The sequence below is a fragment of the Mustela nigripes genome, chromosome 15, assembly GCF_022355385.1.
Source record: "Mustela nigripes isolate SB6536 chromosome 15, MUSNIG.SB6536, whole genome shotgun sequence".
NCBI classification, from domain to species: Eukaryota; Metazoa; Chordata; class Mammalia; order Carnivora; family Mustelidae; genus Mustela; species Mustela nigripes.
The window spans coordinates 31,622,687-31,642,243 of NC_081571.1; the positions used below are offsets into that span (position 1 = coordinate 31,622,687).

General features: G+C 35.5%; 1 protein-coding gene across 1 annotated transcript in view; it reads left to right on the plus strand.

Moving 5' to 3' along the window:
* The window catches only part of VWA8 (von Willebrand factor A domain containing 8), a 326,523-nt gene that overhangs the window by 26,849 nt on the left and 280,117 nt on the right, over positions 1–19,557 (plus strand). The window contains exons 3-4 of the mRNA XM_059378120.1: positions 14,904–15,034; positions 17,991–18,101. Coding sequence (XP_059234103.1) covers positions 14,904–15,034; positions 17,991–18,101 — 242 coding nt within the window. The remainder of the gene's footprint in view (positions 1–14,903; positions 15,035–17,990; positions 18,102–19,557) is intronic.

Consider the following 19,557-nt stretch of genomic DNA (forward strand, 5'->3'; position numbering starts at 1 on the left):
GAATCTTATAGTCGGTTGTCAGCTTCTCATTTGAATAGTGTTTGACGCAGCATTTACCCCAGTGCCGGCCACATAACAGACAGAGGAGTTGAACTGTTCTTCAGCTTTTTATTATCTAGGTCTTGTCACCTCCTGCCTTAACCATTGTTAACTCCCACTTATCATCTTAGTTCCTAGTCTCTCCCCTGCTAGTGTTGAAGTGAGTAATTGAAGATTTTTGCCTTTTTGAATGAAAAGCCATCTCAAGGCTTAGATGAAATTGTCAACTGGTGAAAAGGGGTTCCTTCATGTTTTTGTTCTCGGAGTTAAACTATATTATATCAAGCTGATATTTCTTCCAGCTTTGCCTTACAAGGTGATGCTCCAGGGTAGCAGGTTTCAATAGATGATGACTTTAAAGTCGACTTCAGAGTTATATTTCTGCTTCCTTACATAATTTCCTTGTTGCAGTCTGTGAACCAATTATATGTGAGGTCATTTAAGGTTTGCTGGACACATGGAGCTCATATCCAAGCAATTAGGGCCCACAAATGTTTTCTGTAAGAATTACAACATTGTGCTTTAAAAGTGGTGTTTTTGGCATAATAAGTGTGAAATAGTGTGAAAGGTTTTCACACTATGAGGGGGGAGGAGGGGTGTTTGTAAATAATTTCAAGAGGTTTGAGAAATTCTTCAACATGTAAATGACAGAATAGCATGGAAAACTGTCATTTTTTTGGTCTGTGGATAATGTCGAACAATCACTGCAGCTACTTGGCAGTTTCAATGAATGAGTGGCAAAGCTTACACAAAAGTCCTCCAGGAAGGTGTTATCTAAGATCCACTTACAGAATAGAGACAGAGCTTCAATAATCTGAGGATCAAAGCCTCCCATCCTGAAGATTTCCCATATCTTCAATAGTTAACTAATTGCTACTCATTACATGAGAACTTACTTGGAGAAAAGGATTTCATTTAAAATTTCTTAAGCTAGAATAGAGCCCTCAAAGGGAAGAGTCTCATCATCCTTTAAAACCCTGTGATTTGGCCTGAAGTCTCCTCCAGAGTCTCACAGCAATCTTTATTCAGTGCCTAAATTTTTTTTAGTGTTCTTTCTCCCAGGTACCATGCTAAAGACAACTTAACGTTTCTTGGATCATTTTGTTGCTTTTTATTTTCTGTTGATGCTTTCTGCAACTTTCATTGCAGGTGTACAATTTTTGAACTATGTAATATTAAATAGGCTTCTTTGGATCTGTGTGGTCATTTAACCACTATGGATGACATTATTTGAATGAGAAAATGAATCGAAGTAGTAAACCCCTAAGTTAAAAGTCACATTTTAATGGATATCTGACACATATGATAGAGGATTAATACCCTTAATATACAAATATATCTCAGAAATTGCTAAGAAACACTGTATCATCTGGTAGAAAATAGACAAAGGATTTAAATAGCCATGCCACAGGAGAGGGAATCCAAAAGGGTATGTTCTAAACCTCTTTAATAGAGAGATACAAATTATATAATTATATAAGAGCCAAAATTTAAAAGTATAATAGGGTGCCTGGATGGCTCAGTCGGTTGTGTGGGACTCTTGCTCAGGTCACGATCTCACGGGGTGTGGGATCAAGCCCTATGTGGGGCTCCATGCTCAATAGGGGAGTCTGCTTAAAGATTCTCTCCCTCTGCCCACACATGCATGTGTGCATTCTCTCTCTCTCTCTCTCAAATAAATAAATCTAAAAAACCAAAAAGTATGATAATGTCCAGTACCTACATTGACATTGCTGGTGGAAGTGTGAGTCGATATAGCTTCTTTGGAAAGTAATAAGGTAGTAGCTATTAAAATTAAGAAAATAGGGGCACCTGGGTGACAGTCTTAAGTGTCTTCAGCTCAGGTCATGATCTCAGCGTCCTGGGCTCCAGCCCCAGGTCAGGCTCCCTGCCCAGTGGGGAGTCTGCTTCTCCTTCTCCCTCTGCCCCTTCCTCCCACTCATGCTCTCTCTCTCTCTCAAATAAATAAATAAAATCTTTAAGAAAATAAAACAAAAAAATATGTATATCTTTGATGTAGTAGTTTCTTTGTCAGTTATGTTCATTAAGGAAAAAATCAGTTTGTAAAAGATATTTGTACACAATATGTATTCCAGCATTTTGGTGTTACATAGTGACAAAAACAAGAAGCAATTAATGTATCAGTAAAGGAATAGTTGAATAAATAATTGTTTACCCATGTTATGGACTTCTGCACTGCTAAAAAATAATGTTAGATTTATATCTGTGGATCTTGAGGGTGTCCATGCCATATTGTTAAGCAAAAATTGCAGACTAAAAAAAAGAGTTTTTGGACTTTGGGGTAGTGTATAAAGTCTGATACAATTTTTTTTTTTTTTTTTTTTTAGCAACTTGAATACTTTCACAGGTATGTCAGATGTCTTTCTGTACACAGAAAAGTATGGAAGGCTAAACTCCAGGTTTTTAATTTTAAGTTTTTTTGAGGGCATTGGGTTAGGAGTGAGGCTGTGAATGGACGGGGTCAAGAGAGATCATTTTTCTTTTTACATTTTTGGATTTTTTTCCTTTGTTACAGTAAGCATGTGTTAGATTATAACTTTAAAAATAGCTGATAAAACCCTTATGTTTAAAGTGAAACTTCCTAAAGAATACATCTATTATAACTGCTTTCTCTGTGAACCTGAGTTATAAAAATAAAATGTTCATGCTTTGTGTTTAAAGAACTCAGATTCATCTGACAGGACCTAAAAATTCTTGGTTCTTCTGAGATGTGTTCATAAGTAAAAGTCATTCCTTTGGTTTAATTTTGTGGTTTTGGTTGGTATAGTCTTGTCATAAATATGACCAGCTACCCTAAGGCCAACAAAAATATCTTCAGTAGATTATCACAATGTAACAGTATGTTATGGATGATAAGAACTTTATAAGAAGCTGAGTTGCAAATTGAATTTTGGGTGTTAAATTGTGATAAATTGGTTTGTCAAATATTCTAATAGATATTACCTGTCATATTACTGCTTTCCCTGTGTACCAGTTATTCTCTACCTCCAGAAAGGCTGTTGTTACTTTGCAATGTGGTTTTTCAAACTGTGTAACTTTTTGTTCCTATTACAAAAATAAAACATGATGAATACAAAAAACTTGGGATACTGAAATCCTGAAAAACAAAAGGATAAAACTGAAATCATATATAAGTCTAATTATAACCACTGTTAACATCTTAATGTGTTATTCAAATCTTTTAAGAAAAATGTTGCCAAGTATAATTTACATATAATGATTTTCACATATTTCAATGTACAGTTTCATAAGTTGTTTTTCTTTTCAGTTTCATAAGTTTTGATATATCAAAAATTATGAAAGTTGAATCATCATTAGTCAAATATTGGTCAAATAAATTCATCACCACTGAAAGTGTACTACTCAAGAGGGGTTCCTCCATTTTCTGGGAATCACTGATCTGCTTTGTAGGTATGGTTGTATTTTCTGGAATTTTATACAAATGGAATCATATATACTAAAATATATTCATTATATAAATATATTTATTATCTATAAATATATATTTGTATGTTCACTTTTATTTATATATTTATATATTAATATGTATTATTATATATATATTTTTTTCTTACAGGCATTTTATATTATATGATTTCTGTCACTTAGCATAATTTTGAGATTCTTTCATGTTGCATGTCTCAATAGTTCATCAGTTTTTATTACTGAGTAATTAGTTTGCCTATTCATTCATTCATCTGTTGGTGGACATCACTGTAACTGTTTTGAGGCTCTTTAAATGAAGGTGCTGAACATGAATGAACATTCATGTGTATGTCTTTATAGGGACATAATACTTTCTTTTTTCGTGTGTAAATGCCTGAGTGGAATGGTATATCACATAGTAGATATTTAACTTTTCAGGAAACTGCCATTCTCTTTTCCAAAGTAGTTGTGTCATTTTCCATTTCTACCAGCAGTGTATAAGAGCTCCAGTTCCTCTGACTTCTTGCTAGCTCTTGGTATGGTCAGTGTTTTTAATTTCAGCCATTCTAATAGGTATTTAGTGGTATTTCCTAGTGATTTTAATTTGCATTTCCTAGTGATTTTAATATGCACTTCCTAGTGACTAATGATGGTGAACATTTATTTATGTGCTTATTTGCCATCTGTATATCTTTGATGAAGTGTCCACATCTTTTGTCCACTTTTTTATTAGAGCGTTTGTGTTCTTTTGAGTCTTGAGGGTTTTTTTTTTTTTTTTTTTTGATTTAGTTATTTGACAGAGAGAGAGAGCAAGGAAGCACAAGCTGCCAAGGGAGAGGGAGAAGGAGGTTCGACCTGGGGCTTGATCCCAGGACTCTGGGATCATGACCTGAGCTGAAGGCAGATTCTTAACTGACCGAGCCACTCACGCACCCAAGTTTTGAGATTTGTTCATACATTCTGGATATAAGAAATTTACCAGATAAAAGATTTATAAATATTTTCATTCAGTTGGCAACTTGTCCTTTAATTTTTTAAATTATGACTTTTGAAGAGCAGCCATTTTGAATTTTAGTGAAATCCAATTTATCAGTTTTTACTTTTATGGATTGTGGTTTTTTGTGTCATACCTAAGAAATCTTTGTCTGATGGAAGATTACAAAGATTTTTTTCTTGTTTTTCTCCCAAATCTTTTCACAGTTGTATACATAGTTTATATTTAGGTCTATTATCCATGTTAAGTTAATTTTTACATAATGGCGTGAGTCAGAGGTCATTTTATATAGGGTGTGGGTCAAAGTTCATGTTTTGCATATGGATATCTAATTGTTTCAGTACTGTTTGTTGAAAAGACTATCCTTTCTCCACTGACTTGCCTTTATACCTTTGTCAGAAATTGTGAGTCTGTTTCTAGACTGTTCTAGTGATCTCTAAACACCATAGTCTCACTATCTTGATTGCTAAAGTATTACAGTAAATCTTGAAATCAGGTAATGTTAATTAGTTTTCCATCTTTGTTCTTTTACAAAGATGTTTTGACTATTCTGGGTCCATTGGACCTTTATGATTTTAGAATCAGCTTATCAGTTTCCACAAAAAAAGCCTACTGGGCTTTTGATTGGGATTGCATTGAATCTGTAGATTCAATATCTTAATAATATTGAGTTTTGCAACCCATAAACAAGGTGTATCTCTCCATTCATTTAGATCTTTAATTTCTCTCAGTGTTTTTTTTTTTTTCCTCTTTGAGAGAGAGGGATGGGGGTGGGTTGGGGAGGGGGGCAGAGGGAGAGAGAGAACCTTAAGCAGGCTCCAAGCCCAGTACAGAGCCAGAGTCAGGGCTCTATCCCAGGACCCTGAGATCATGACCTGAGCTGAAATCAAGAGTTGCGTGCTTAAACGACTGATCCACTTAGAGGTACCCCTTTTGTTTTTTTCAGTGTATAGGTTTTGTGTACATTGTCAGTCATCATTCAAGTATTTCATATTTTTGATGTTATTACTATAAATGGTGTTGTTTTTTTAATTTTAACATAGAAATACAATTGATTTTTTTATATTGACGTTGTATCTTGGCACCTTGCTAAACTCGCTTATTAATTCTAGAGCTTGTTTTGTAGATTTTATCACAGTTCTGGTATAAACAGTCTTGTTATATAAATAAAGGTAATACTGCTTCTTTTTAATTGGGTGGGGCTTTTTCTTTGTTTGTTTTTCCCTTACTGTTTTTGCTAGTACCTCCAGTAAATGTTGAATAGCAGTGATGAGAACAGAGAATTTGTCTTATTTCTGATTTTGGGGGCAAGCATTCTACCTTTCACCCTGAAGTATGTTAGGCATAGATTTTTCATATGTGTTGTTTATCAAGTTGAGGAAGTTTTCTCCCATTTGTGGATTGCAATCAGGAAGTGATATTCCATTTTGTCAGGTGTTCTTTGACATGATAATGTGTTTTTTCTTTTTTAGCTTGTTAACATGGTGAATTAATCGATTTTTTTAAATTAACATATAATGTATTATTAGCTCCAGGGGTACAGGTCTGTGAATTGCCAGGAATTAATTGATTTTTAAATGTTAAGCTAACTTTGCATTTCTGGAATAAATCCTACTTGGTTATAATGTGTTGTTGTTTTTATATATTATTGGTTTCAGTTTGAGAGAATTTTGTTTAGAATTTTTGTGTCTATATTTATGAAGGATATTGATCTGTAGTTTTCTTTTGGTCCTAGATCCAGGTGCTATAACAAAGCATCATAGCTTGGGTGGCTTATGAAAAACCTGAAACATATTTCCCACAATTCTGGGAGCAGGAAGTCTGGGATGAGGGCACCAGTATGATCGGGTTCTGACAAGGCCCTCTCCTGGGTTGTGGACCGCTGACTTCTTGTATCCATACATGGCAGAAAGAGTGGAGAGACAGAGCAAGCTCAGGTGTCTTTTCTTCTAAAGGTTCTAATCCCATTCGTGAGTGCTCCTAATTACCTCCCAAAGGCCCCACCTCCTAATACCATCACATTGGGAGTTAGGATTTCAACATGTGCATTTTAGAGGAACATATTCAGTCTATAGCACTTTCCTTGTGATGTCTTTGTCAGATTTTAGTTTTCAGGCAGTGCTGGTCTCATAGAATGAATTGAGGAGTATTTCTTCCTTTTCCAGTTTTCTGAATGGATTTGTATAAAATTAGCTTTTTTTCCTTAAATGTTGGTAGACTTCATCTTGAAGGTATCTTGGCCTGGAGTTTTCTTCAAAGGAAGGTTTTTAATTAATTCAATTTCTTTGTTAGATACAGTTATTGAAGTTACCTTTTCTTGTGTTAGCTAAGGAACAGCTGACTTTTTTTTTTTTTTTTTTTTTAAAGAGAGATTGAGTGTGAGTGGGTGGGAGAAGGGGAGGGGCAGAGGGAGAGAAGAGAGAGAATCTCAGGCCGGCTCCATGCTCAGTGCCGAGCTTGAGTGGGGCTAGATCCCATGACTGCAAGACCATGACCTGAGCTGAAACCAGGAGTTAGACGCTTAACTGACTGAACCTCCAGGTGCCCCAAGAATAGCTGACTTTTTAAAGGAATTTCCAAGTTGTGGAGTGTGTTGTCATAAAAATTTTCACACTAATTCTCCATTTAATATCTGAAGTATCTGTACTTCATGTCAACCCCTATCTCATATTCCTGACCTGACTTTGGTAATCTGTGTCTTCTCTTTTAACATATATTGTATTTGCTTTAGGGGTACAGGTCTGTGAATTATCAGTCTTACACAATTCACAGCACTCACCATAGCACTTACCCTCCCCAATGTGCATCACCCAGCCACCCTCTCCTTCCCACCCTGCCTCTCTAGCAACCGTCAGTTTGTTTCCTGAGGTTGAGTCTCTTATTAACGATTTATCTCTCTCTCTGATTTCATCTCATTTCCTTTTCCCCTATGATCCTCGGTCTCGTTTCTCAAATTACTCATAGTGAGTGAGAGATTTCACTCATTAGTGAAATCATATGGTAATTGTCTTTCTCTGATTGACTTATTTTGCTTAGCATAATACCCTCTAGTTCCATCCACGTCATTGCAAATGGCACGATTTCATTTCTTTGATGGTGCATAATATTGTGTGTGTGTGTGTGTGTGTGTGTATCACATCTTCTTTATCGATTCTTCTGTTGTTGGATTTCTAGGCTCTTTCCATAGCTTGGCTATTTTGGGCATTGCTGCTCTAAACATTGGGGTACACATGTCCCTTCGGATCATTACATTTGTATCTTTAGGGTAAATGCCCAGTAGTGCAATGCTGGGCTGTAAGTTAGCTCTATTTTCAACTTTCTGAGGAACCTCCATACTGTTTTCTCTTCTCTCTTTCCTAATCAGTCTCTCCTGATTTGTCAACTTTATTGATTTCTCAAAAAATAAACTTTTGGTTTCATTAATTTTTAAAAATTATTTTGTTTTCAATTTCATTGATTTAAGCTCTGATCAGTATAAATTTCATTTCTCTGGGTTTCATTTGCTCTTCCTTCTTTAGTATCTTAAGGCAGAAGCTGAGGCCATTAATTTGAAATCCTTCCTTTTTCTCCACACTGGCCTTTAGTGCTATAAAATTTCCCCTAAGTACTCCCTTAGTGGCATGCCATAAATTTGGCTACATTGTATTTTTACTTTCATTTGTTCCAGTGTGCTTGGCAATTTCCCTTTTGATTTCATCTTTGACCCATGTGGTATTTACAAGTGTACTGTTTGGTTTCTGAATATTTGGAGATTTTCCAAAGATTTTTTTTAATTTTCTTTTTAGATTATTTATTTATTTATTTATTTGACAGACAGAGATCACAAGTAGGCAGAGAGGGAGGCAGAGAGAGAGAGGGGGAAGCAGGCTCCCCGCTGAGCAGAGAGCCTGATGCGGGGCTCAATCCCAGGGCCCTGAGATCATGACCTGAGCCAAAGGCAGAGGCCCAACCTACTGAGCCACCCAGGTGCCCCCAAAGGTCTTTTTATTATTAATTTGCAATATAATTTAATTTTTGTCCGAGAATATACTTTGTGTGAGTCAGATCTTATAAATGTACCCAGTGTTTTTAAAAATGACTGTACTTACCTGCATCATTCAAGAAAATATTCGCTATGTACTATTTTGTGACCATTTTCACAAAGCATTATATTATAAAAATTTTCCTGTCTCAAGGGTTTTCTAAAACTTGATTTTAAAAAAAAGTAACTTAGGTTTTTTTTTGTAGGAATAGTACATTTATGTGTTTCAGAAACTGAAACAATATAAAAAAAATGCACACTGAGAAATCATAGTTTCACCTGTTTCTATTTACATTATTTGCAACATTATTAGTTGCAGGGGTATCTTTTCTGTATTTCTCTATGCAAATACAAGAAAAAACATGCATATATATACTCTTGTTCCAATATCTCTACACAAAAAATAAACAGCTTGACCCTTAATCATTGTATGTGGATATGCTTCCATTTATTTAATGTATATTGATGTGTTTTTCCTGTTTTAAGAAAAACTAAATGGCTTCTCTATTCTGAGGACCGTGTTGGCCAGTATTGTCTTCTCATTTAATTTGGATTACAGCTATATTGGATCAGACTCATCAGTCTACATTATAGATGAGTGGCTTTATATAAACTGGGCTTTAAATATATGCAGTGTTTTCCTTTGACACCTTCAGAGGACCTTATTGTATTCATTTTGGTGCTAAGCCCATAGAGTAGGTCCTTAACAAATGTAGCTCTGTAAATGATTTAATTTCTTAGTTTGGTTAGCCCATGTGGTAAATGATGTAGGTTTCAGTTCTAAATATACTATATGTTGTTTTCCTTGACATCCATCATAGTCAAGTACAGAATGATATGTGATAGGTGACAGTTTAGTAAATGAACATGCACTGAGATTAGGTGTGATTCTTTTGAAATCTCTCACTGTGCTGTGGTAGGAGGGAATGCAGGGTAGTGTGGCAAACTCGGGTTCACATTCTTCCTGAACTATTTTGTGGGATGACTATGGTCAATACAGTGAAATGCCATGAGGAAGTACCTAACATAAGCTCTAGTAGTCAGGGATGTGGTAAATGTTGGGTTCCTTTCTCCTTTATTTCTTCAGGGTGGGCTCTAGGTCCAGATGGTCATTTGAGTATAAACCCAGAAGCCCATTCATTACCACCGAGTCCACACTGTGCAGCCCACTGTCTAGGACGCACACCAGGTAGAGGATTTTGCAGGTGAGGATAAGGCTTTAATGTTCTTCCATTCGTGGTTGTCACTGGCTGAGGGGTTTGGCATGACGCTTTACCTGTAATCTTCATAATAGTCATACTTGATAAGTATTATTAATGCTCTCTTGAAAATAAGAAAACTTAAGCCCGGAAGATTCAGAATTCTTGTCCAAGGACACTGATAAAAGACAGGATGAGAAATCACAGCTACATCTGTTTGGCTTCAAAGGCATTTTTTTTCCCCTCCATTATATTATGTTGCCCCTTGGGATGCTTACAAAGCATCACTAGTTTTCAAGGACTTACTATAATGAAATGAGAACTATGTAATTTTCTGAAATTTTAATTTTAATCTTTACATGTATGACAAGTTTAAGTCTGCAGAGGGAGAAAATTATAATTTGGATTCCTTTAATAAACTTATTTTAAAGCCCTTGAATTTGCCTGGGTAAAAATAGTACACATTTTTTTTTTTTTTTTTTTTTTTTTGGTGAAACAAGTATTGGCTGGGGATTGAATAAGGAATGTAGCCCAACATGAACCAGATGTTTTATTTTTACCTAGAGAGGGAAATGTTAGAATATAGGATTAGGCTCTCTGGTTTCATTTTGACATCAGTTTATCATTATATGGCCTCCTGGAAGGTAGCATCTTGTGCCTGAAAACATGGAAGTCAGGGTTTCCTCGTGCACGCAGGGCTGTGTTTATATGAGGTTATGCATGGCAGTTTGGCGGTTTGTTTTGCAGATGTTCGTAATGTACAGTCTTACATCTTGTTTCTATTTCTGGAATGCTTTTAAGTATGACTCATGTTTTCTTGAGGCCATCCTAAAAATACAGCTAGTTTCAAGCATTAACGTAAAATACACCACAGACACCACACAGCAGTATGTGATGCTTTCTCTCAGTAGTTTAATACAATTTTTGGACAAATTAAATATTTTCTTTGACATAATAGACTAAACTAAAAAATAAGTAAGTAAAAATGGGAGTTTTTTTTTTTTAAGAGAAACATGTCCTCTCATATCATAGTGTAAAAATTGGAATTTTCAATAAAAGGAGTAAAACATGATATCATTGGCATCCTCAAAAATGAAGAAATAGTATTGATGTCCAGAAAAGCAAGTCCATTAAACTTGTTGGAGCCCCATGAGGTGCATACTTGTAGGGAAAATCTTGGATCTGAAGATAGAGCCTGTTAAAAAGATTTTGGAGGCGTAGTAGGACATAAAGGCTAGAGTGCAAGCTTTGAATTCAGAAGCTTAGGTCAAAGTCCTGGTTCATGCACAGAGCAACTGTGAATAAGAACTTCAATTTTCTTTTCATGAAACTTAGGTAATGAATATTTAAAGAATGCTTATATGGCCCTTACTATTACCAGACACTGTTCTAAGTGCCTAATTTAATCCTCATAATGACCTTATGAATAAGTACCTTTGTTATATCTGTTATACAGATGGAGAAACTGAGCACAGAGAATTGAAATAACTGTTGAAGTTTACATAGCTAGTAGACAGCAGAGTTGGGATTTGAACAGTTTGGCCCAATTCTGTATTCTGACACAGTAGAGTCTGCTGCGTCCTAGGGTTGGTGTGAGTTCCAAAAGAGATCCTGTATGAAAAATCATTTGTATTTTTACCCGGCACATGAAAAAGATGTAATAAATTATTGCTGTTATTATGACTGTTTATTGGAGAAGGACAAAATACGGGAAAAGAAGTCTTACTGAAGGTATAGCATAGACTACAGGGCCAGCTACAGGATTCAGAAGCTGCTTATGTGTATTAAGAAACTTACGTAGAATTGAAATGTGATGATGAGAGCCTTGGATATCTTGACATCTAGCAGATCAAACTAAAGGTAGAATTTCTTCACTACTGATTTGCCTTCCTGACAATTTCATCTTTCAGAAGCTAGGGGAAACGAAGAGGAACTCTTCCTCCAGACTTAATTGTGACTAGTTAGAAATAATTAGGTAGTGGTATGCAAGCAACAGAAACCTTGAAAAAAACCCAAACTCAGACATTGTATTTCTCCGCATGGGTGCCACTGACATACTGGGCAATGGGACTACCTTGGACATTGTATTAAGCATCACTAAATGTCAGTAGTGTACCAAATTATCCCTCATCCCCCAAAGCTTTTCAACAACTGAAAGTACCCCCAGACATTTCCAGATGCCTTCTGGCAGGCATAGAGTGGTGGCAGTATTGTGGTTAGGTGGGAACCGCTGTTGAGTGGCAAGAGTAAAGGAAAGGATTGCTGAGAATTGTCAGATGTACCTTAGACCAGTGGTTCTCAACACATGAGGATAGTGCTCAGTGGATTCATTCCTGTGAGCATACTCGGGATTATACTCAGTTCCCACTTCAGATAACTCTCCTGCCTTTCTCTCCTGCTTGAGAAAGTACATGGCATATAAAGGGCTCTGTAATTATAGATATAATTGACTCTTCATGAGTTTGCTAAAAAAAAAAAAAGAAAATTATTCCTGTACCGCAGCACTTAATTGATACTGACAACTTGTGAGGGCCAGACCTCTCATTTGATTAGGAACTGCTGCCTTCAACTTTAAAAAAAGTCTTAAAAATGTCTATAGTTCCAAGGTCAAGGCATTCAAAATGGAATAGAACTATATAGAACTTAATGGAGACTGTAATTATGAACAGTTACAAGTAGTTATAAATAATAAACAGTGGGAGGAAGCAGAAGAGACCTACCTACTTGGCTCTACCTTCTAGAACTTTGGAAATGGTCGTGTTTTAAATAGTCAAGTCCAGGTAATGGAAGGTCAGGCACATTGCCAAAGCTAAATACAAAGTGACACCAAACTGTAAGAACAGTGCTGAGAGGGCCTGTGGCCAAAGTAAGCTGAGGTTTGTAAAAACATAAGCAAAAAGAATCCCAAAAGTGTTCATGTTTTTAATTATATATTTGATATTGGCATAAGAAGAGGTAGTAGATCCATGGGATAGGGAACATTGTGTAATTTTATGACAGAGAAGCTAAAGCTTCTTAACTCTTTTATCTTGTGTCATCCTTATACAGCAAGCTGACTAACTCATCTTGAAATAAGAAAGAGTAAACTATATATCACAAAGATGGATTTAGGCCTGAAGTGGGAAAGAAAATAGTTTAAGTGGACATTTGATAGTTATAAATGAGGTCGAGTCTCCAGTCTCAGGTGAATTGCTTCCACAGCATCCTGAAACTGCTTGGTAGATTTTCAGAGGTCTAGGTCTTAGAGCAATGTTTCTCAATCTGTTTTTCATTATTGCTCGTCCAAGGACATTTAAACCCCAACTTGTCTTCCCCAATCTCATGAAATGTTAATACCACAGTTCTACTACATATCTTTTATGTACAGTATCCCTTTAGTGGACAGCAGACCATTGTAACATCTAACGATTTTTTTCAACCCCTTTTCCAAGGACCAGTGTTTGCCCCCTCGAGGGTGATAAGTTCCCTGTGCATGTTGTAGAGAATTCAGAGGACAGGAGAGAAGCCACACACGTCCACTTAAGTGGTGAATCTCCTGATTTTCAGACATAGAGGCACTTGGTTTGGGGAAGTTATGAGATGCTTTAGTGTGAACCCAGTGACATGACAAACCAACCAGGCTGCCCCCCAAACCTTGTTCTTGATCATTTCACCAGGATAAAGGAAATCAGAAATTTCTCTTTATTTTTTCCCATGGTTAAATGTTAGCTTTGTGGGTGGGGTGGGAGGTAGACTACACTTGTAAAGTTGTGCTGTTGAGGTTGGTGGGGGAAGCACAGCTTTAGCCTTGGCAAGTGTTCTTAGTTTGATCTTTGAATTCTTTTATGACCTCACTGGGTGATTAAACAAAGTGTAAAAATTATGGAATATATCCAGTACATATAAAGGACTTATCTGGGATATATATGTGTGTTTATGTGTAAAATGGAACACAATAATAAAGGAGACACTGTAACCCACATCCAATTTAGGAACTAGAATATTACCAAAAACCATTGAAATTCTCTTGGTTTTTGGTAATATTCTCCCTGAGAATATTATTCTCCCTGAGAATTTCTATGATTCTCTGCCTAGGTATCCATTATCCTGAATTTATCATTCTCTTGTTTTTTTGCTTCTCAAGCACTACTTTATTACATATGTATGGATTTCTAATGAATTCAGTTTGCTAGCTTATTGAGTATTATCAAAACAGTATCATATGAGATTTATTCTGTGACTTAATTTTTTTCACTGAATATCTTTTAAGAGTTAAACATATTGGAAGTAGTGGTAGTTCATTCTGTTTTTGTCATTATGTAGTATTCCTTTATGTGTGTTTTATCCATTTCCAGTCTCCAGTTGTGTTTTTATTTTTTTAAGAATGAGTACGTTTTCCTTTTCTTTGCTGTATTCGGTTTTATCTTGAATGGCATTCTGTGAGTATTCCATCTGTCTCCTGATGTAGAAGGGCAAGAGTGTTTCTTAGATACCTAGAAATGCACTTCCTAGGTCACTGGGTGATTCACAAATGAGCAAACACAAATTAATTATATTAATTCAAACATTTATAAAATGGGTAGGCAGAAGATGAGCAGATTAATGGGTGATTTAATAGTAGACTTAGAAGGGCATTGGAATGAAGTAGTCTACTATTCCCAAGAGTTGGTGTATAAGAATAGACTTAAATAATAGACATCTGAAGATGTCAAGTCACTTAACCTTCTCACCGTGAAGTTTGGTAGATCTCACATCCTATTGACAATTTAAGTTAATAGTTTTCTTCAATTTTTCAAGATTGTGATAATCATTAATTGTCTGGGATGATTTGATCATGGTCCCTTATTAGAACAAAAGCACTGGACTGTAAAACTGTGATAAAATAACAATTCCAGTGCCTTATATCGCCCTTGAAAATCGCTTTTATTTCTTTAGTGACACTTACAGGTGATCATTCAAATGTTCTTAAAAACTGTTAAATGTGGGATTATGTGCCTGTTTATGAGATCATAAACTTTGTCCTGTTTTAACATTGATAACAATGGTTTTACTATAAAGCAGTGTGAGAATTCGCCAGGTGTATCTATCAATGAGTATGTATGTGTGTACACATAGATATGCTTTTAAAAATATAATATACTAAATATATTGATTGCTTGGAGATTTATATTATAAGTAGTAGTCTGGTTTGCATTTCGTTTTATTTATTTTTTTCCTCTTGAAGTTTCAGACTCTGTGGCTCAATCTGTAATTCAGCATCTAAGATGGATAATGCAGAAGGATCTTTTGGGGCAAGATGTCTTTCTAATAGGACCTCCTGGGCCTCTTCGACGTTCTATTGCAATGCAATACCTGGTGAGCAATTGATTCTTATGGATTCCTAAGGGAACTTGGATTAATTATGTTCTAAAATAAATTAAGAATTTATAAAAATATAAGGATTATTCATTACTCAAAAAAATTTTCAGGTTGATAACCTGTTTAATAAAGATTTTGGAATAAGTATTCTGGGAAGCAAATGTGCATTTATCTTTCATAGCTTTAGGAAATTTTGGCTGCAACTAGAAAGTTCTCAACTTCTGGTAAAAAAGAAATTCAAATTCAGGCAATGAGTGGCAGATTGGATCATAAATTCTGAAATTACAAAACAAAACCCAGTTTTATATTATTCAAGGAATATTTATCTTAGATCCACATCCTAAAATGCCAAATAACTCTCTTGACTTTTTGATGTTGTATAGTCTTCAAGGGAAGGCACAAGTTTGTAAAATATCTCTTATGTGTTACATGCTTTTTTCCCTTTAGATAGAGAAAACGAGTTTATTAAAACTTGCTTACTTTATTAAACTAGCTTACTGAGCTTTATCCAGCTAGTAAATGATGGAGCTAGACTTCAAATCCTTTCTCTGACCTGTTATTCTCTTAAATGTTCGTAGTTCTCTGAGCATAGTTATAAAGTGAATTGAAATATTAAAATCTCAACACAGGTTTAAAAAATGTATAGGACTATATTTCTACTTTGTCAGGTTTAATACACATTGTTCTATTGATGGGAGGAAGAATGCGATCAGATGAAGTTGTTCTGAAGATATTTTTTAGGATGAAGAGAAGAACTTTGTTTTCAGCTTCCTTGTGTTACTTGATTATTAAAGAATTGATTTCTGTGCTATTGAAATATGCTTTCTGTACTCTTTTATTTTAGTAGTAGATTTATTTTGGTACTTCTAATATCATATAGGGTGAGGATGATAAAAATACAATGGGCAAATAAGAACCTAACTTCTTTGAGCGCATACTTTTCATATTTTATGTGTGTTCCTAGAACCAGCTTGTGAGATATAATGGGTCATTGTAGTATTAGCCTTATTTTATTAATAAACAAGGCAAAGTGGTTTATCTAGGAATGCTGAGTCAGCTGCTGAGAATCCATTCTACCTGGTTCATTACAATGACCACAGTATCTTACTTTGGTTTTGTTTTTGGCAAGACCCTGAAGCTTGTTAGGAATATGGAATGAGAAAGGCTGGGAGATTACAGGAGTCTTGTTGGTTCAAAAATGCAATATAAGTCTGTAAGTGTGAAACCTGTATTTCTAAAAAAAACCCCACAAACTTTAAATTATGAAATAGAGCTGAGGCAGCTTTAGGATGTGGAAATACACATAAGAAAGCTTACTAGCCTAAGCTTCCTTGCAAACTCTGCAAGTGGGTACTGTTGCCATTAGATATCAGATCCTACGCTTAGTAATATCCAGAGTAGATGAAGACTGTACAGGCAGAGATTTTGGGGCAAGCCTGCTGAACCAATAAGAAATGAAGTAGAAATAATTTGATAGCTGTGTGTCTTTTATATTTAATCCATGTAGAAGGAATTTTATGATAGCTCCCAAAAAACTCAACAGACCCCTGCTGCCTCCTCCATCTGCTGCTCCTGGTACTGTTGGTGAAGTTGCTCAGACCATCCCTGGGAAGCAGCAGCTGGTGCTTGTCTGGTCTGAGCTGTCAGTGTGGCAGTTCAGGGTGTTACTCTGGTACAAATTAACAATAAGAGGTATGTATGACTTTGTCAACCAGTTTTGACAGGGTTTTCCAGTGACCACATTCAACCAATCAGGGAACCCAACATGATGATACCAGCGATGTGTTCCAGAAGCAAGAAGGAGGTATCCACTAACAAGAGGAGTTGCTGCTTTAGTCCAAAAGTGTGCTTTCACTGGCAGTTCATTCTTATTTAGAAAAATATTGTTTGGTATCACCATATCTTCATCATTATATGTGTGTTTTCTCTATTTAAAATGTTTTCTTCTTTTCATACGTACTTGAATTTATGGGTATATGGAAACAGGTGTATATTATAAAAACAAAATGAAAATGACACTATATTTTTATCAGCATTACATGGAGATAAGGCAGAGGGGAAAAAATCCTATTGTATGGACTTATCCTCTTTTACCATGAATGGCATGCTCATTCAATTTTCTTCTTTATACGTCAGTAATTAATTTGTTCTTCCTGTTTAATAACAACATATCGTATGCCTTATTTAACTGGAGCGCAGCATTGTTTTTAATTCAATATTGTAAAACCAAGGATAATGTTAAAAACTTTTTGTATGTAATTGTCACATGCAGGGCGAAAAGACATTAGGGATGCATAAATTATTCCAAAAGAAATGAATTCTGGATGGTTTCCCCTTCAAACCAAAATGCTTGTTTTCTGTGAAAGAATTCTATTTTCCCTCTCCTTCCTCTCCTCCTTTCTTCTTGTCCTTCCTGAAGAGCTGTGTTTGTTTTCTTTCCCTTTTCTGTTGATCTTTGTATTAGTATTCGCCTTGTTTTCACACTTGGTTAAGTGTGAACCCAACATATCACATACGGTTGGTAAACTGGTTAATGGACTTAATTAATGTAGATGCCCTTTAAGAAAAAGGTGAACATTACTTACTGAAATGACTATCATTTGTGAAAAAACTAAACAAGTTATTACTTGTGGTATTTGAAAAGAATTCTATAAAAAAATACTAAGATTTACAAGACCTGACTATGATTATTATTGCTTAAGAAGTAAATAATTATTAAGTAGTGAACTATTGGATGCAGCAAAAGTAGAGCTCTGAGGAGAGGTACGTGCATGTTTTTCATTAACGTTCAATGTTTTGCATTTTTCTCACAGCTAAGACTCAGAAGGATTTAATTCAGAATTACATTTAGAATGCTCTTCTCTAGGGCAGTAACATTGTCGTATAACTGGCTTCAAAGCATATGTTGGGAATTGGATTTAATTTGGGGACAATTTCACTCTCTGCTCTATAGGAGCTGACCAGACGGGAAGTTGAATACATTGCCTTGTCCAGGGACACCACTGAAACCGATCTCAAACAGCGTCGAGAGATCCGAGGAGGCACAGCTTTTTACATTGATCAGGCAAGTTCTTATCACACTGCAACACATGACTGTTTAGTCCAGGTCTATGCAAAATTGATTTTTAAAGCAGAATAGAGCTAGCCCATGTGATAGTGAAGATAATGTACTGTGCCTTCTCTAGACAGATTTAATTTAGAATTTTGGTTTTCCTGTTCTTGGAAATGCCTTCTTGGTTTAGCACTAAGTAGAAAGTGTAGATGAAATTAATGGTTCTAAAATGTTACCTAAAGATCAATATGCTGATTTCTTAGTTTTTAATTGCTTCCTAGTACTTGCACATAGAAATTTGAATTTTTAAAAAGGAATTAAGGAGATTTTAATATAGGAAATTGTCTAGCACATTTAGAAAGTATTCTCCATCTAAAAGTCAGGTAGGGGGCGCCTGGGTGGCTCAGTGGGTTAAGCCGCTGCCTTCGGCTCAGGTCATGATCTCAGAGTCCTGGGATCGAGTCCCACATCGGGCTCTCTGCTCAGCGGAGAGCCTGCTTCCCTCTCTCTCTCTCTGCCTGCCTCTCTGCCTACTTGTGATTTCTCTCTGTCAAATAAATAAATAAAATCTTTAAAAAAAAAAAAAAAGTCAGGTAGGTAAAGGTGTATTAAGCATAGTGAAATTAAGTATATACTTCCAGGTACTACATCCTTTCTGGGGGAGAGGTAGGTTCTTAGGTGCAGATTACCAACTAAGATGATATTTTCTCAATATTATAATGAAGCTTGTTGAACATTTCTTCACACTCATGAGCACACTATTTATAATTAAAAGAGTATACACTTAACACTTGAACAATAAGTGGGTTAGGGTTGCTGACCCCTGAGCATCAATAACCTGCATATAAATTTTGGTTCCCCCAAAACTTAATACCCCACTGTTGACTGAAAGCCTTACCAATAACAAACAGTTGATAAATGGATTTTGGATATTATATGTATTATATACTCTATTCTTAGTTAGAAAAAAAGAAAATGTTATTAAGAGCATCAGAAAGAAAACATTTATAACACTATAATGAAAAAATCTGCATATAAGTGGATCAATTTCAGTTCATCAAATTGAATCTGCAAATCTGCATGTAAGTGGATCAGATTCAGTTCAAATGTGTTATACAAAGGTCAAGTTACTATAAGTGTAAAAAAACCACTGAGTGAAAGAATTTCTGGAGACCTGGATATTCACATTGTCTTATAGATTACTTTATTAGTTACAAAAAGGAAAAATATACTTAAGATGGGGAAATTTGGCAGTCTTCCCCTTAAAGGATAGTGATCATACTTAGCATCATGTAGTGAGAAAATCTGAGTTCACATTTCCAATTAAAAAGTAATCCTTTGTGGATGAAGCCCAGAAGTACATTTTAAAGAAATCTGTTTTATTCACCTAGTGCCATGGTTCACTTTGTACATTATTTTTAATTACATGTGGAAAAAAATACACTTTTACAATGCCTGCTTCTTTTCT